The following is a 19,362-nucleotide window of genomic DNA, read 5'->3' as shown; positions in this document are numbered from 1 at the left end:
TCTCTTAAGCTGGCTGCTGTTGGAGCTCCTTATCACACATACGAAAATTACAATAATTAACTGGTAACACCTCAGCTATGTTTTAAGGCAAATGTCATCCAAAACCTATCATACAGTATTTCAAAAGCTAGGCCGGCCTTTATGTTTCAAAAATGTAGTGATTTGGAAAAGATCACTGAATAAGACTTCCTGCAGCTGAAAACACTTGCTGTCTCTACCAGACTGAGTTGTTCTTGACCTCAGTTTGTAGACCCAGTTTTAGAAAGACAGACTGTATTGATTGGGAATTCAGTGTATTTCTTGTAACACAGTATTCCTGAGGAAATAATATGGCAGTATTTTGTTGAAGGATAGAAATAATAAGATGGGATATTTACAAGATGCGATGGTAGAATATTGGAAGAATTCGAAAATTAGGAAAATGACTATGCTTTAATATTATAACAAATGAAAATAACTGTAGGGGTGGAGCTTACAGCCTCATAAAAAAATCAGTTTTTTCTTTGGACTAAGATCATTGTACGTGTCAGTTAACTTCTGTTTTTTCCTCTAGACTGTTTCCAACTTCACATCCCTCAAGAAAAACTTCTTGGCCAAATGCCGAATGGTAAGTAGTTATTTTATGTATATCTGCACAAAAATGGGACCTAATGACACATCTAAAGAGTAGTTCACTAGAAACACTTAATCAATATAGTTTAGGTACCTAGAGAGATCCTGATCCAGAGTCTACTGACATTAATGGCAATTTTTCTATTGATTTCAATGAAATTGGTATTAAGCTATTGCACTGTAAAAAGAAGTACAGATAGCCATAAGTGAATTACATAAACTGTTAGCCTGGCTTCTTCTTGCAAGCTCTAGTAATCTACATTGCAGAAACTCATCAAAGAGTGTGGACGATGTCTGCCAAAATGCAATTGCCTGCTTTGTGTGTGTGTATATATAGATATGTATGTATATACACACACAAATAGAGATATATGGGTACTGTCACCTATACACACACGTATGACCTAAACTACTGCCATATACCACAGAAGATAAACAGCACACATGTATCTATTCCCAGTAGTTTTAATAATTGGGAGTCAAATATGGTGCTCCTCTTGCTCTTACCTAATTGTGTTAAAGAGCAGTGTTACCAGGAGAAAAGCAGTGAATACTGAGTAGAGCACAATAGAAGGAGATGGAAAATAGATACAAGAAGCTAGGTCTCCAGGGGCAGTATTTTCTATTTGCTGGGCTACAGACTCACAGCTGATAATGCAAGTTGTAATTAATATAAAAGCAGGAGACAATATGGGGAAAGCTTGTACTAGCAGGGCCACAGGAGATCACTCCGCTGCTATCCACTGTTTCTCATTTACACACACAGCCTTCCCTAGAAAACACAATTTTGCCAGTGGTTTTTCCCTTGAAAGTTTAAAAAAAAAAATTGATTTAGCATCACCATTGAATTCTGCTAAATCTAGAAAAGAGCAACAGAAAGGACAAGAGTCTCTTGGTATACAAAGCAAATCTGATGTGTTACTCTTTTGTCGATGCTGCAAACCTGGTGGAAACTGTAAGCGTTTTTAACTGCTACAGGATTTCTTAAGCAGAGATGTTGTAAGGCATATTTGATATAGGATAACCTCCTGCTAAATTGCATTTCTTACTTTGTATGCCTAGAATTTCCACTGTACAAAGTGTGGCTAATTCTTTGTGAGTGTATGTGGTCCCACTAGGGCTGCTTCTGACCTCACATGGCTTTTTATGGTGATATTAAAAACTCAATTAACCATAAGGAAGTTACTTCTGATTTATAGCTGGGAAGTAAAATCAAAATCAGGCCAATTGATATCCATGTCAGTAAGATGAGCAGGATTTAGCTCACAGACTTTAACTGAAGTTTTCCGCATATAACTACGACACGATCAGGCCCTTACATTTTATTGAGTGGAATGGACAAAACATTTATCTTGAACAAACAAATAAAGCATACCCTCTTTCACAAAAGAAAATACAAGAGGTATACGACTTACACTCTGCTAAGACAACTGGACCCAAAGGTCTGCAGGTTGCTCTTGTAAATTAATTTTACAAATGCAATACTGTACTGAACTACTGGTACACATGGCATTTTCCCCCTCTACTTTGAGCCAAATCTTGCTCACCTTGTTCTTACAAGTAACACCTGCAAACACAGTGAAACTACTGACATGACTGAGACCACAAAAATGTGTCCCTAAGTGCTGCCATATATCAAAACATGATATACTATGCCAGACTTATAAACCCTTACACACATACGTACGTGTATGTGTTTGTGTTTTACATGCATAAAGTTCAAGAGAATATCTTAAAGGCTGTTGTGGAGTGTGGCAATAACAAACTTCTACAAAGAAACTTTCAATACGTAAATGGACCATGAAAAACGGTGATTTGACATGATATGTATGTTTTTGAAAAGACTACTCTTGATATTGCTAAGGTTTATTTTGTTACAGAAGCAAGTTTAACATGTTTCTAGAACTGACTATTTTCCAGCAGAATTACACAAGCTAAAAGACAAAGCATTGTGATCTATCAGACACTTGTGTACATTTCTACATATCTACAAATACCCGATTTTTAATTCTGACATATTTATCCCTAGGCTTCGCATTTGAGAGAAGTGTCAAGAGGAATTTTTGACACTCCTAGAATGTGATAACATTTTTAAAGGTATATGTTTTGTATTTTTCAATTAAAATTGAAATCAGACATGCAAGCCACCTGTCAGTAGAGAACTGAGACCTGCAAAATCAGGTGTTTGTTGCTTTTTTTAATTCTCCCTCTACTTCATTTTGCGTGGCTACACTTCATCTAGAATGAGAGGCAACTCAAACCAAAGAGGGAACGCTGACATCAGATAGGCAGTGTTATCATTTCAGATTAAGGGAGCTCAGTTTAAAATCAAAATAGTCAAATTTGAACTGTACAGTGACTTGGAACAGCACCGCCCATCAAAACCAAGAAATGTACAATATTCTCTACGCTACCAGGAAGTTCCTGATGCTCCTTGCTCCTTGAGAACGTGCAGGGCCTGCGGTAATATCCCAGTTTTTTAAACCACAATCTAAGAAATTTGGTTATTAAAAAAAGGTTGCCTTATTATTGTTTCAGTTAGCTACTTTTTTCCTCTTCTGATATATTAGGGAAAAAAAGCACCTGGGGGTCCGATTATACATTTCTGGCGTACTCAAAACTCCCACTGAAGTCCATAGAAGTATGGAATACCTAGAGAGTACAGGAGAGGGCCAGTGATCACTTCCTCATTAGTCAGTGAACTCCTACCAAAGGTTTAATTACGTAACTGGGAGAGATAGATATCACTCTTTCTTTTCTCATCTGCAAGACATCAGGAATTTGCATAGATCAGTCTTCAGTAAGGAATATTACAGAAATATGAAATGTCCTGATGTCCAAAAGTACAAAAAAACCCTGTCTAATATCTCCTCATTTGAGAGCTGAAAGGTTTAATACTCAAACTAATATTTCTCTTCTACAGCTAAGGCATCAAATTTCTAATCTGTCAACAGTCCTTTTATAAAAAAGAGATGTATATATTTTTCTACGATTTTTAATTATATTTTATGAACAACGATCTCTATATTATTACCTCTCAGTTGCAAATTGACTTTAGCATATAAGCAAATATCAAGCAGGCTGAGGCCCTGATACTGCTCCCAGAAAAGACGGTGGAAGGGATCCATAAATTTCTGCGGGAGAAGTACTAAGCTTCAAAGTAGGTTTATGCTAAAGGAAGAATTGAGTGGCATCGGGTGAAGCCAGGTACAAAAGAAACGTAAATAAAGTAGCGAATGCTATCACATGCTTGAAAAGTTTAAAAATCTCCAAATTTTACAAGCATTACAGTTTTCAGATTTGTGTAGTCAGAAAGAAAAAGATAAGATTTGTGGGCAGTCTGAATAGATATTCCAGGCTGAATGCAGAATGCAGGATAGGGCCCAGCATGTTTATACTGAACAATAATAAATTGCTTGTGCTGGGAAACTCAACTTGAACTGCAGCTGGAAAGCTTGCTTGCTTGCTTGCTTGCTTGCCTACTTTCTCTCTTTCTCTCTTTTTTTTCCTAACTGATCTGTTTCAGCCAGGACATAGCTGTAATTAACTTCTTCCCATCTACAGCTAATACCTCAGAGCAATAAAAAAATATGAGGGTGTTAAAAATTCAAACACTAATTATAGGCTGTTATATTTACTAAACATAGCAGAGTAATAACAAAAGTTTCGGCTTCTTGTGGCCTGCACTGCGCTATTTGATTTACTAAGTCCCTGGTCCCTTTACACTTACTGTATTACATAACAGTAAATAGTGCACTAAAGTAAAATTCAACGTATACATTTACTACCAAACACATATAGCACAACTGCTTACAGCTGTCTCCTTTTCCAGTATAGGTACATCTTTGAAGAACTCATTCCTTTGTTGCTGTTGCTTTTATTTTTCAATTAAGTAATATAAATATTACAGTATTGGATACTGAAAAAGGAAATAGGCAGTGTCTGAATATCCCACTTTAAAAGTCTTGTGGTAAATATTGGCTAATCTCACATTTCTTTCTGTTACTTTTCCTTGAGCTGCATTTTCAGGTCTAGCAAAGGAATAAAACTGTCTTAGAGGTCTGCATTAGTTCTTAGTTTGCCGCTGCCACTGTCACTGCCACCACCCCAACATTCACATAAAACACACATTGCACACACATACACACACATACTCACACAATGCAGCTTGATACCACTTAATAAGAATAAAGGTGTATGGATTTTGGGGGTGTCAAGCAGCTGTCACAAACTGTCACCTCCACAAGAGAAACCTTGGCACACAACAAATTAAACTACACTTCTTTTTGGCTGTCATTATTCATAGCCAACCAGTTGAAATGTTCCTAGTATTTCATGTGCAAATAAAACCATGAGGGGAAGATCCCTGGATCAGAATGGTGGGCCAATACATAAAACAGAGGAAACAACATGCTGTCTCTGTCCTTCTGAAGTGGCTCATCATCACCCCTGCACCAACTTTCACCAAATGAGATCTAGCCTGAGGCTACATATTAAATATGCATATCAAAGCAAATGAAAAAATAAACCTGGAGAGTCAAATTGGACAAATTTGCATGCTTGAACTATTTAATTTTCAGGTGGATGCTCACAAATGATAGTTCACTTTATACTCTTGCATCTATATATGAACAATTTTTTTAAGGCTTTCCCTTCTTTATGAATAAAAGTCAATTTCTCCTTGCTGCAACCTAGTACAACGTGAATCTAAATGCACATACACAGTAGTTTGACTAAGCTATAAAACAGTGTTAAAGTTTTGTTGGGAAAACAAGCTAATGTATATAAAAAAAAAATCCAATAAGGAGACACATTTCCCAAAACGCATGAATAAAATGTAACTATGTGATACAACTCTTCATTTCCCAGTTGGTGTTCTGGTTGCACAAATTATTGCTTCCTTTCAAAACAAATAGCAGGGGGCTAAAGTAAAAATGTTATAGCTCAAATCTCCAGGAAATAAAAGGCTTTAAATTATAATACCCAATGAAGTGGTAAACCCTAACGGGTGCAAGATAAATGGGTTGTCATATTTACTTGAATTTGTTTTTTGGGCCACAAAAGCAAGAGGAGATTCTTCTTAGTGAAGATAATAGTTATCAAATTATCAAAATGCTAACCCCCTCCGCCCTTGTCCTATCATTGTGTGTGAATTTAAATATTATAATAGAGCACTGCAAATTGGCTTGAGCATTCGCCATCTGCCAGAACCCTAAACAGGCTAGTTTATCTAATCTCTTCAATATAAACATAAGCATGCTCCGTTTCTACACTTCCACTTGAAACACACTCTTGCAAAGAAACTGCACTGGAGAAAAATATACTTTTTTGTATTGATCTGAACTATACACGCAATGAGCTTACGTATTTCAGGTTGCCACTCATTTAAATTCCTTTTCTAGTACACCCCTTTAATATTTACACCTACAAATTTAGGGTTGGAAAATGCCATAAAACAAATATTTTTAAAATAGTGTCATGCCTCATAGAGTTTATTATCCACAGATGAGATAACTGATAAGCAGAGAAACTTTCAGGGACAGCTACATACTTTCTCTTTCTCTCTCTCTCTCTCTCAAAATAATGCATTTAAAAAGTAAAACATCACAAAAATCTTGTCGTACAATGTTTACCAAATAAAAATGAGAAAATGAAAGCTAAGGCTTCAGTTCAAAAATATTTTCAGGTCTCTAGGACTAACCCGTGCCGGGAGGGGGACATTTAGAAGAATTTATTATTATTTTATTTCCCAATTGAGCTTCAGTCTAATGTAATTATCAAATACACATACAAACAACATGTTTTCAAAAGAAACAAAAGCTGCTAGAAGGCTTATTCTCCCTGGGCTTAAAGCTACTCTTCTTAACACACTAGGAAATAAAGGAAGGCGCTTGTGCAGAAAGCATGGTTAACTTCACACCGGGTGTTAAATTAATATTTCAACCGCTAAAATATTAGACTATATCATTTAGATTATGAGTTCAATTGAATCTAAAACTGTGTAAACCCCTTTCCCCCCAGGGATGCGTTCCTATAAATAAACTAGAGTTCACACCCACTCTTTTTAACCATAGCTGTTCGTTCCCTTTCCTGCGGTACCAGCTGCAATCTTTTCCCTCACTTCCCGAAGTCTCTCTGCGTCTACATATTTTAAAGTATCACAAGATCTGCTCCAAAGTATTATTTGCAAAACCCGGGAAAACAAAGGCACTCGCCTTACCACGCACAAGAAACGTTCAGTCCTACACACATAACATGAATTCACCAACTCCTCAAGTGTTAAAATCAACCGCTAACCTACGGTTACTCAATCATAATTCTCTCCAGCTTTCTGTAATACATTGTTAATAATTGCTTCATCAAGGTTACTGTCTTTTATTATGAAGATGCTTCAGGCGTTTGGCAATAAGTCCATATTCTGACAATAAGTTGCTATAAAGCACAAGCATTGGAAACTCTAATGTGCTAACCCCTTTTTAATGCAATGTAGTATTGCCAATAATTCTCATCACTTGTCATCCCCACGAGAGGGGGGAGGGGGGTAAATCAGCAAACTTTCTCTCTAACTTTCTTGTCTCTATTTTCTTACATTGCTGCATCGATTACGGAGTTGGCAAAGAAGAAGAGAAAGCACCGATCACCACATCAAACAGACAATTGCTAACTCTTCAGGTCGCCTAGATCAGGAAACTTTACAAACCATTGCAAACTCGCTGCTTTACACATGGAAACAGAAATAACCTTTTGCATTTTTACAACTTTACAAATCACGAGGGAAGAAAGTGAAAAGATGGAACTCGAACTTGTAAAAGGTAAAAATAATACTAATATTGAACAACAACACCAAAACAAAGAAATCGGGGACAGGTTCTCTAAGCAGGTTAAAGTCTTTTAAAATGCCATAAAGAAATAAAAAGGACTTACATGGTCGGCTAAATTTGTGGAGGATCCTGAGAGTTCTTCATGATCTGATTTGGAGCTGCCATCCCTTTCATCAATAACGAGGTCTATTGGCATTTTTCCTTTCAAACAACTAATGTACCGATGGCAGAAGTTATCGCACAACTCATGAACCTGAAAACAGTAACAAGAATGATAGTAGCAATAATAGCAAAATATCGCATTGCAACTTTTTTTGGTAGCGAGAACAACACTCTGATCTACTCCACAAGTAACTCTAATTAAGGGGCACAATAGTTGAAGGCAAGGAAACAATAGAGAAATTGTTGCAGCACATATTATTCTCTAGAGACTTGCCGCAGCAACAAGTTAGAGAGAGAGATGGTGGGCTCAGTCTAGTGTGCAGAGGAAAATCCGATTTGATGATAACATCAAAACATTGGAAGCTGGACCTAGGCGGTATCTCTGGAACATATACAGCCCAGACAGGTACAACTAGTCACTCGGGATGGGATCTGCTTAAACGGAGGCAAAAAAAAAAAAAAAAATATATATATATATATATATATGTCCGGGACTAGTAAAATGAAGATATTCGCTGAGGCTCTGGGAACAGTCGTTCTCATCCCAGGGCACAGCCCCCTCCCCACGCCGAGCAGGGGCCCCCTGCCTCCTCCAAACATTTAGTGCTTGTTTGGGGTTAATATGCCTGGCAGGGCTGGAGTAAAGCAGGATTGCTTTCATTTCTTCTTTTGTTAAACATATTATTTCCGAGTCAAGGAAAGAGCTTCAAGTGAGGGAAGGGGTAAGAAGGATGTAAGGGGGTTAATAATATATATATTTAATGACTCGGTTGAAATTACACTGAGCAAGAAACGCCGGGCTGGGCTGAGCATGGCTGTCGGGTGTCACATGCTCTTGTGGCACAGGTTACAGTATCACACTGCGTTTCCCCTATCTCCTCTGGCCATGTTTACAAGCTGTCCCAAACAGTCAAGGGGGGGTAGGGGGGTGGGGGAAGGGCTCCCACCTCCCTGGCTCTTACCTTTTCTAATTCCAAAAGGTGAAACCTTAGTACTTGTATTGCTTGGATCATCTGCAAGAAAGTTTTGAGCGAGGGGTTACGTGGGAGAAAGAAGCACGGGGGCTGCGCAGAGCTGCGAGCCCAAATGGGCGAGGGGGAGAAGGGGATTGTCAGGGCGCGCAGTCATTATCCAGGATTTTAGCTCATTGGTCACGCTTGAGCAATTTTGATCAACTTTAACCTAAGCACTTGATTTTTATCATATTTATTCGAGGAGCGGTGATTAGTGTTTTATTACCGCGATTTTGGTGAAAACCTCTTCCCTCCTTTCCTCCCTCCCTCTCAACACCCCGGCCCTCATTTCTGAGGGTCCGCAGAGAGGCCAAACACACACTCTCACACCCCACCGCCCTTAGAAGAAAGAGGGGGGGGGGGTGCCCAAGATGAATAGTTTGGCATCTTCTTTACAAGCGGATTTAGGCACTTTGAATATTGAAATCATTCACATTAGCAAAAGAATTACGTTAGAAATCTCCAGCTCTCTCTTCTTAAGCAGTTGTTTCCTTCACTTGAGCTTCCCGGGGCTTTTAAACACAGCTTTGCAATGCATTGGGACTTGAGAGTTTGCCCCGGCTCACTTTAAAAGTGGAGCTCTTTGAAGCCTCTTGACGGTAGTTTTGGAGCCTTGTGGCTCTCCCCCTCCCCTGAGCCTGCAGCCGGGGCGCCTCAGCCGCAGCCTGCCTGCCCCGATGCCCCGGGGTGCGGCGGGCGCTCGCTGTGAGCTTGCTGCGAGGGGTCGGAAAGGCGGGAGGGGAGCGGGGCCACGGGGTGAGGCCTTACCAAATTGTCCAGCTCTGGGTTTGAAGAAAAAAGTGGCTTTTCAGCGCGGACCTACAAGAAGAAAAAGCAGCGTAAATTACAGCTTCTTTCCTCAGCCCTGTGACCGAATCACTTGAAGGGGAAAAGCATGTGGCAAAACTAGCCAGTACAGGTCAGATCAAAATCCGGCTGGACGCCCCGGAGACCCTAGTGATGTGAAAAGGAGCCTAAGCTGCTCCTGCCAGCGCAGAGCGCAGCGCGCTGCCCTGCCACGGGAGCCCTCTCTTTTTGATCTCTTTCCTTTCTCCCGCTTCCTCTGCCTCCCAAACTCGACCACAGTTGCATTTCCCTCTCGCTAGTTCATGAGGGCCAGGGCGAGGATGTTAAACCCGGCAGCGCGGAGGGGCTCTCCGCGGAGGGGGTCAGGGCGAGCCGGGCCGCGGCGCGCACCCCGCCGCCCCCGCCCGCCCCCGGCGGCCGAGCCGGGCCGGGGCTGCTCCTGCCCCGCGTGGGGCCGGGGCGAGGGGGCCGGGAGCGCGGGGAAGGGCCGGGGCGGGGGGAGCAGTGCCGGACCTGCTTGGCGAAGACGGCGATGTCCTCGTTGAAGGAGTCGGAGGAGCAGACATCCCCGCCGGCCACGCCGGGCTCCCGGGGCGTGCAGGTCGCCAGCTCGCACTTCTCAAAGACCAGAGCTAAGAGGGGGAACAACGGGTGCCTACCGGGCAGTGGCACACAAAGAGAGCGGAGGGGTGGGGGGAGAGGGAGGAAAGAAGAGCTCTAATCAACAAGTATTTTTTTTTAAATGCACACACACACACACACACACACGAATGTATCCACGCTCTGCTGCCTTTCAATATTGCTTCTAGCAGAGCAGGGGAGAATCCCATTTTGAAATAAAAATGAGGGTTTTTTGGAAATTGCGAATGCCCAAGCCGCGTCCCTGTGCAGTCCCCACAAATCAGGGCAAAAATGACTTCTCCTCCGAACGCACAGCGCACCAAACACACGCACACAAGCAGGCAATAGCTCAGCTGGGAATCTTACACTTTTAACCACAGCTTAAAATAACGTGAAACCTGGAAGATCCCATCCCTACCCTCAAGCTATGACCTAAAATGAGAAGCACGGGTAGGCAAACTGTGCAAACTACTTAATACGTAATTTTATTTTTCAAGAAGCCTGCTAACAAAAATGTGGTGAAGTTTCCTGGCTTAGGAAGCACACCCAAGTAAAATACCAGCTGTCCAGATAAGTGAGCTGGGGAGGGGGCGGCGGGGGGGGGAGCACTTCTAGAAATATTTTCCCGTAGTTGGCGTAGTCAGAAAAAATATGTATTATCTGTGTGCTAAGTAGTAAGTGTACGTTTGTCTGTTTCCCCCTTTGGTGTCTGATCAAGGCCCCACACTCTGTCATAGATGTTACTATCTCTCCTTTTAGGATAATTTAGTATTTTTTCCAAAAGGCACTGAAGGAAATCGGTGTCATTCCCCCCAAGCAATGCTCTGGCACAGGCTTGAGTTTTGCTGGGTACGTTTTTGTTTTTTTCTCCCATGTTCTTTCTTTCCTAAATAGAAAACTCAGCTCACTGCCTCCAACGTATTTATTTCTTCTATCTCAGGAAGAGCTGCTTGTGAGAAGCGAATCTCTTTTATTCCTACTGTCTTCGGCGATTTGAATAGCTCTTTATTTACAGTGTTGGAAGAGTGTTATTATGGCATCTTGATCAACGAGAACACCAGAACAACACTTCTTCGACTGAAATGCAGAGCAGCGAGAGCCACCTCTCCTGTCTGAACTCCTGACTGGGGCCTTTCCGAGAAAGACAAAAAACCCCACGGCAAAAAAAAAGAAAAAAGAAAAAAAGAACAAAAAAGAACAAGAAAAAAAGAACAAGGAAACAGCAGGATGCCCCCCCCCCACGCAACCTCTTTCACTTAGAGGTGTATTTTTACAGGACACGTTTCCCTGAGGTGCTGGCACCTTAGCTAAGAATCTGGCTCAGACGGTACTTGTGCTACCACTCGTGGTCGCGGCGGCGGCGGCGCAGCGCGCGTCCCCCGCCGGGGCAGGGAGCAGGGGGCCGTGCGAGCCGCCCGAGCCCCGGCTGCCGGCCGGGCCCGCGGGGCTCCGCTGCCCTCAGCGCTGCGCTGCGCTGCGCTGCGCCGCGCCGCCGCGCCGGGCCCCGCCGCCCGCCCCGCTCCTGCCCCCGCCGCTCCCGGGCACCGGCGCTGCCGAGCAGGGCCATGGCGCCGGCGGCCCGGCGGCACCTACCCGTAGATCGCATCCTTGTCCCGCTTCAGGGCGTCGTTGACAGCGGAGCCCATGCTGGCCGGCATGACATTGGGGTGCGGGGCGTGGGCGCCGTAGTGCTGGCCGGCGTGGAGCGGCGGCCCGTGGTTGAGGTGGTGCACCGGGGGGATCGGCCGCGGCGCGTGGGGGTCCCCGTACATGGACGCCGGCACCCCTACTCCGTCCATCCCGCCGTAGTGGGGCAGCTCATCGTACTGTCAAAAAACGGGCCGGAAGAGAAGAGAGCGAGAGAAAGAGAGAGGGGAAGAGAAAGAGAAAGAGGAATAATAATAATAATAATAATAATAATAATAATAATAATAATAATAATAAAAACCCAACCAAACAAACAACAACAAAAGTCAGAAGAGAGTAAAGCACCCAGACAGACACGAACAGAGCAAAACAAAACAAGAACAGCCACAACAGGGGGGGAAATGTGCAAACTGAAATCAACTGGGACCAGGAGCAGCGGCTGGAGAGGCTGAGGGGGGAGCGGGGGTGTCAGGAGAGGTAAAGGGGGAAAGTGTGTGTGTCTGCGTGTGTGTGCGGGGGGAGACGGTCCGCTTCGGCAGGGGAAGGAGAAACCCTAACAAGGAAACCGGGATGAAAAGGAAGGAAACGGAGGAGAGAAACTAGAGTTACTCTGAATTGGAATGGAAGGACAAAAAATAAATATAAACGAATAAATAAGCAGAATCGAAAGCAACTATATAAATAAAACGACACTGGGAAACAGAGAGGAAAGGTAGGGTGCATCGGAGGAGGGGAGATAAAGGGGGAAATAATCTGAAAGTTACCAGAAACATTATTTAGTAGCAATTCCCCTCGTTCTTGTCAAAAGCCAGAGAAAAAACAAGAAGCTATATATGTATACATATATATACATTCGTATATATACACACACACATATGTATTTCCTAGTCTTTCCTAGGCAGCAGCGGCAACGGCAGCAGCAGCAGCAGCAGCAGCAAGCTTTCCCCTGTGAAACCCGTGCTACTGAGCAGCTAGAGAGCAGGGAAATCGCGCTGCTGGGGGAAAAGCTGGAGAGGAAAAAAGCGTGGAACAATTGCAGAGAGAGACACACACACAGAGACACTCTCACACACACACAAAAAGCTAGTGAATAATTTTTGCTGCTATTTTTTAATAGTGGCCGCCATCATCATCAGCAACAGAGGAGAGCAAATCGGACAGGCCCCTCTTAAGAGAGGATTTATATATAGGTAAGTGTTGGAGATTTAAACCTACCCTTTGCGCCATCAGTCTGCGCTCCAATAAACTCCTGGATGTGTCGTATATTTAATATCCCAGTCCAGCAAAGAAAGTGATTTAGAGTGAAGAAGATTCCTTTTTTTTTTTTTTGCAACCCACTTATAGACTTCTCCTATCCTCCAATATGGGTAAATAATAATAATAATAACAACAATAACAATAATAATAATATATAAAAAACAGTCAAGAACCACGATGAGTTTCTGGATATTTCTTCTTTTTTCTCTCTCTTTCTCTCTTTCCTTTTTCTGTTTCTCTCTCTCTTTTTCCTTTTTTCTTTCTCTACGCAAAAAAAAAAAAAAAATTGTCAAGCCCCCAAACTGAAGGTTACGATCGGCCCGTCAGCAACCCACATGTAACCAAACTGTCGTGTCTCATGGCTTTTTGCCACTCCAGCTGTCAATCAAAGCCAGGGAATGTCAAGGTAGTGAATGAATGATGGTTGATGATGATGAAGAAGAGAGGAGGAATCTTTTTAACCCCGGTTTCTTCTTCCAGTAACTCCGCGCTTGGGTTTTGCCTTTTAGGATCGCTATAGGGTTTTTTTTTTTTTTAAGTACTGTGAAGGGGGGTGGGGGAAGATGCGAAGAAAAATTGAATAGTTTGCAAAGCCCGGACTTCCCCCTCTCTCCCTTTTTTTTTTTTTTTTTTTTTTTTGTCCTGGTAGGTATTTTGTCTCCCTCTCTCCCTCTCTCTCTGAGATGAGTGAGTGTCAGTAAGTGTTGGCAGGTTGGCTGCTGGCTGGCTTATAGAAGAGGCTCAGTTTTGCAGCGCTGATCGGCGGGAGAATGAAGTGACGGAACCCGGAAGTAGTGGTGGCCATAGCCAGTCCTGCAGCGCGGCGGCGGCGGCGGCGGCGGCGGCGGCGGCGGGGAGCGGCGGCGGGGAGCGGCGGCGGCGGGGAGCGGCGGCGGGGCGCGGGCGCGGGGCGCCCCAGCCGGCAGAGCGCCGCCGATGCGCAGCGCGCCGGCAGGGCGGCTGCAGCGCCGCGCGGGGGGAGCCGCGCAGCAGCCCCTGCCCCGAGCAACCCAGCGCGTGTAGGAAGGAGAGAGCGTGCGAGAGAGAGGGAGGGAGGGAGGGAGCGGGCGGGCGGGCGGGCGGGCGGGAGGGAGGGAGGGAGCGAGGGAGGGAGGCAGGGGAGGAAGGACAGGGAGAGTGCGTGTGTGCGAGTGTGCGAGGGGGGAGAGGCAGGGAAAACTGCAGGGAGCGAGAAGAAAAGTGCGGTAGAAGCCCAGACCCGGGTTGGTTTGCGCTAGATTATTTTAGCAGCACAATATCTTCCGATTAATCGCGATGTTTAGCCTCTGATTTAAGTACTGAATTATTTATTTAAATCTCTAGCTATCACTGTTGCCGCGAATGGTATGCGAGTCTGAGGGCACCGAGAGTTACAGTTTAAGGGGGGGGGGGCGGCATGCAAAGTTGTTCTTCCCTAGGAAGGCAGCCTGCTCTAGAGAAGTACTGTGTCTCCGCCAGCGTGTTGTGTTTCTAGTGTGGTTTCTTTCCTGTGTAAATTCATTGTGCTTTTTTAAAAATTAATTTTCCAGGACATGAAGAGAACGCCTCATTCAAACCATATTTGGCACCGCTCTTCATTAAGTGATCGCTGCTATCAACCACGCTGTGGATGTCTTGGGGGGAGAGGCGGGGGAAAGGGGGGGAAATCCCTTTTAGTTTTGTGATGAGGCTGCCGGTCTTTGAAAAGGGCTTAAAAACAAAGTCATGCTCAGCCTTTTGTAGGGTAGATCCAGATGTTATGTAGATTTGTGTTTGCATGTTCGTTTTGAGCGGATCCGTCGGTGTGCGAAGTGTTTACGTGCGTGTGCTTCTGAGTTTGCTGTATATCTACGTCGCGCTTGTGGAATGTATGCTGAAGTATTAGCTCGGTAATGCCTTCTAACGGTAGTGCTAATTACAGTAGGGTTATTTAGCAAATTAAGTGAGATGATGCACCCCCACCCTTGAGCACCAAATGAACTTTTCCAAACACACATACAGACACACACACACACACACGTACACACACACGCACGTTAATTTTGGTGTGTTTCTCTCGCCCAATCACTTTGCTGGAGCTAAAGCATGCCTTACCTCAGAACAGTCAATTACCAAAGCTACCAGGGATCATCAATCATGGGGGATGCTTGAAGTTTAGGGGAGGAGCAATGGTCAAACCATCGATTGCTGCAGTTTTGTCCTCCCCAACCCCCCACCCTCGTTCACGGTCCCCTGCACATAAAATCTAAAACAGACTATCCCGTTAATAGTGGGATTTATCAATGATTATGTACCCAGTTGTGAATGTGGCCTCATACATAGATGGCTTTTAAACGTACACGGCAGAAAAATCTTTGATTCAGTTAGGGTTTGTTTTGTTTTGTTCTGTTTTCATAATAATGGTGATGATTTTAGGGTTTTTTTTTTTGGCGGGGGGGGTGTGGGGGGAACTTTAAGAAAATGACTCAAAGTGTAGTTATAGAAATTTGGCCTGATTTTAATAGGCGTAGGGAATGAGCTCCAGAGGTCAATAAACCCCTCCAAAATGATGAATGATTGAGTACCTGTGATGATGATAGTGATTACCGGAGCAATTAAACAGTTTGATTAAATGAGCCATCATAACAATGATGTCTGCGGGAAATCAGCCCTCACATATAAAGAAAGATAGTGTGGAGGGCTGACAAACGCCAGTGGGCATTCCTGCGTGTTCTGATAGCGCCGAGCCCTGCAGAGCAGGCTGTATTTACAAATATGTGGGCAATACGGAGAAAAGTCACTCTCCTACTTTTAGCCAGAGTTACACCCTGCTTAAAAACCGCCAGAAGCCGGAGAGCAGACCCGTTTTTTTTTTCCTAGAGGATCTCCTCCAAGATTAAAGCTAGTCCTAAGAGCAACCGAATTGCTGTGACTGACTTTCACGGGACTGTAAAGAAAGGTGAGTAAAAAAAGCCCTTAGTATGTAGATCTCTTTCAAGCAGTGGTTAAGTCGATTCATTTCGCAAGGAAAAAGCCAGTCTTCTTGTGCAGTATTTTATACTCTGTCGTATAAATCGGTAGCGTAATTCAAGATATTCATGGTAATGAATGCTTGGCTAATCCTTTGGGTGCACGGAGACCTACAGAGCAGTAGGTTATGCAAATCCTTCCCTACTTTTACAGCTGTACTTTTCTAGCAGATTTTTTAAGAGATCTAGTCATCGATGAATGCTATTTGTTTTTCCTTATTCCCCCCCCCCCCCCGCCAATGATTCCAAAATCCTAAACTTCCTTGGAATCACTTGGTTGTGATACAGTCCATACAGCCGGGTTCGAGGACATATTTTAAATATTTGTAGCTTCTAAACTTGTTTTTTAACCGAGGCAGTGCAAACGCAGAGCCATGCCTCTTGAGATATACAAGTGCGTCTCGTTCAAATAGCTTCGGTATCACTGAAGAAGAGATCTTTCCTTCTAATGTGGCCATGCAAAAGTAATCTAGTTACACTGAAGGCTCCATGTATTTGTTCAGATCTCAGGCAAGGAGTGATGTGGGAGAAGTTCATCAGTTTTCTTCACAAAATGAAGTTTTTAAACGACTTGGCTCCCATAGAAGAAGGCGCTCCATTGTTTAGGACATAGTTTTAGACTTTTTTTTTTTCATAACTGTATTTTTTACGGGAGTGCCTGTAGATTTCGGGTATCTAGACTAAAGAATTGTTAGAAAGAAGCCTAAAACTAAGGCTGCAAAAAATAGCCTAAGATTTTAAGTGTTCAATGCTGCTCCTTTTTTTTTTTTAACTAATTAATCCCCTGTGTTAGCTAGCCCTACTGTGCGTGTGTGTAATCTGGGACGGGTACCAACTTTTAAAAATGATTTTAACTTGATAGAAAGTGAAATTTCATATGGCAAGTGAGGGGCTTTTCATGTTCCTGTAGTGTCTTTTTTCCGTGAAAAGAGCTGAAGCCTTTTCCTCTTCACTATCGCAGTGGATTAAAACACACAGAGGACGTGGTTTATAAAGCACTACAGTTTAGCCATTAAAGGGGAATCTCAATTTAGCGCCCTTAAGTGAAAGTACTCAGCTATTACAAAGATACTGTTGGGAACTCAGAGGGAAATGGGGTACGTGGGGAGTGGAGGTTTCCAAGTCCTTTTTTAAAAATTATTTTTTTGTGTGTGTGATTAGATATTTCTTTTAAACCCAGTAATTCGGGGAAATTAAATTGGCTGATTTCGATTTCTCGTGCATCACTTCCACAGCAGAGGATGTTCTTCAGAAAAGTGCGAGAGAGCCGAGTCGGTTTTTTTCCCTTTTCTTTCTTTCTTTCTTTTTTTTTTCTTTCTATTTTTTAAGATCGGCCCAAAAGTCCAAAGAGAAACGAGGTGTCCGGTATGGAAGTGTATCTCAGTCAACAGCCAGCTCCTTTTGCCGAGGCTGGAAATGGTTTTAACAGGCGGTAAAATTTCATCTTGTGGTGTCAAATTGGGGTCAGTTTGGGGTTAGCGCTCTCAGTGTCCGAGAAGGAGCTGTCCAGCTGTGTGGGGATTCATTAAGGGCAAAAGATCCGTTTCAAGAAAAACAATACAAAGACAATCAGAGGGCTAAAGATCCTCTTCAAATCGCATTTTACAAGTGCACCAGAACAAATATGGACGCTGAAACCTATTCCCTTCAAACTCCCAAATCGGCTTCTTAGCCCTTGGAGAGAGTGAGAGAGAAAATCCTCTAAAACTTAAGAGTCTGTTTTCAATCAGCCTTTCCGAAGTGTGGCATCTTAGTCCTTTGCCGGCTTTGAGACGTGCCTCGCTCGCTCGCTCGCTCGCGCTCTCTCTCTCTTTTTCCTCAGCCTTGCGAAAGCGGATGGCACAACAGGTAATATTTCAGCTTTCAAGAATATATTCCATCGTCTGTCTTAAACCACTGCTTTGTGTGTGTGTGTGTGTGTAGTGCAAGATTTAATGCAAATAGAAAGCTTTCTGGGGGAAAACAAACTATGCTTACACGAGATCCTCTTTGCCCCCTTCGGAAATTCTCTGCACTCCTTGTAGGCAATGCTCTGGTCTAATAGGTAATTTGGGGTAGATTTACTTTACGGGTTCCTCGCATTTGTGGAAAGCACCTATTGTTAATCTGGTTTATTAAATTCGCGTGGTTTAAATCCTCTTAGCATCCCTACATCTGTTAGAACAATTGGCGCCTTGCTACAGGGGCAAATAACTTAAACCTTAATCTTGTTTGTAACTTTATTCAGTGTTTGTTTGTGCGCTGAGTTGAAGTATTTTTGGATGATGCCATTGTATCCAGAACTATATAGTCTACATTTGCAGGCAAAATTCATAAGTGATGGGCTAAGGAGACTGTAAAATAGAATGCATTATTTTGAATATTTGAATTGGCATTTCATCTTCAACTATCATTCTAGGAAATGTATCAGATTTAAGGAAGAAAGCAACCCATCTGTTAAAATGTATCTGCAGGGTTACAGTGTAACTATGACCTTGTGGTTAAAATCCATAAAAAAATTTCTTTTCATTCTGCTCACAAGGCGAAGTGTGGGGTGCAAATATTACCTTTTCATTTCTATAATCGGGATTATTCCACAGTTCAAACTCCTGCCTCCAGAATTGCTCTTTAAGGCTCTCTGCGTTGCCTGTGCTGCTCGTTGTTAGAACTTCAGTCAGTTTTTATTCGTCCCAACCCAGTTTGATTCCGCTCCGACTTCCCGCAGCTGCAGGAGTTTCGAGGTCCCATCGCGGATGCCCCTGTGAAAACATGCACATTTGAGCTTCTGCAGATCACTAGATTCATTTAGCTCTTCACTCTGATCCCCCCTCCTGCCAATAACGTGCTTCACTTTTCAGCAATCTTATTAGTTTTCGAAAATCTTTGCAGTCCAGAAAGTCAATGGTAGCCCATCACGGTGAACTTTTCTTGACCTCAACTGCGGTATGACTGAGATCTTTGGGAGCTGGATTAGGAGGAGGTTCATTTACTTACCTGTTAACTTCCCTTTAACTCTCTTCCCCACCCCCCCACCCCCTTTTTAGACCGCCGCGAGCCAAGAGGGACCGGCGGGTCTATATCCGCTCCCAAGCCCTATAATTCCCCCCCCGCAACCAGCCCGCATGGGTGCAACCCGGCCCTTGCGGGATGCCCCCTTCCCCCCGGCTTCGCTCTCCCCCCTGCTTACGCCGCCGCGGTGCCGCGGAGGCGGCGGTGCCATCAGCAGCCCTCTAGCGCTATCTGGCGGGGCTCCAGCGCGCTCCCGCCGCGCCGCGCCGCGCCGCGCCGCGCAGCCCCTCCGTGAGCCCGGCCCGGCGCGGAGCGCTGGCCCCGGCTCTGCGCCTCCGTCACCCGCGTGGCTTTGGGCGCTTATCCGGGGGGTCTCCCCTCCCCGCGTCCCTACCGGGCGTGGGGGGCCAGGGCCTTGGTGAGAGGGGGCACGGAAGGGCCCTTTTT

The 19,362-nt window shown here is 44.0% G+C and overlaps 1 protein-coding gene across 7 annotated transcripts in view; it reads right to left on the bottom strand.

Annotated features, from left to right (window-relative positions):
- MEIS2 (Meis homeobox 2) overlaps positions 1-13,775 on the bottom strand; it is a 173,009-nt gene extending 159,234 nt beyond the window's left edge. The window contains exons 1-6 of one of the 7 annotated variants that reach the window (XR_011141546.1): positions 12,448-12,839; positions 11,630-11,862; positions 9,929-10,070; positions 9,377-9,427; positions 8,558-8,608; positions 7,537-7,686 (exon numbers count right to left, since the gene is read on the bottom strand). Coding sequence is in view for 6 of the 7 variants with exons in the window: in XM_068946316.1 (XP_068802417.1) it covers positions 7,537-7,686; positions 8,558-8,608; positions 9,377-9,427; positions 9,929-10,070; positions 11,630-11,862; positions 12,899-12,910 (639 nt within the window). In the remaining variant the exon portion in view is untranslated. Of the gene's footprint in view, positions 1-7,536; positions 7,687-8,557; positions 8,609-9,376; positions 9,428-9,928; positions 10,071-11,629; positions 11,863-12,447; positions 12,840-12,898 lie in introns of those variants that run through there. The other 6 variants (XM_068946316.1, XM_068946318.1, XM_068946314.1 and 3 more) reach the window with 6 other exon arrangements.
- Between the last annotated feature and the right edge of the window lie 5,587 nt (positions 13,776-19,362).

This window comes from Struthio camelus, chromosome 5, assembly GCF_040807025.1.
Source record: "Struthio camelus isolate bStrCam1 chromosome 5, bStrCam1.hap1, whole genome shotgun sequence".
Classification (NCBI taxonomy): domain Eukaryota; kingdom Metazoa; phylum Chordata; class Aves; order Struthioniformes; family Struthionidae; genus Struthio; species Struthio camelus.
The sequence above is the reverse complement of the archived record's forward strand: the minus strand, read 5'-3'. Positions and strand labels throughout refer to the sequence as shown.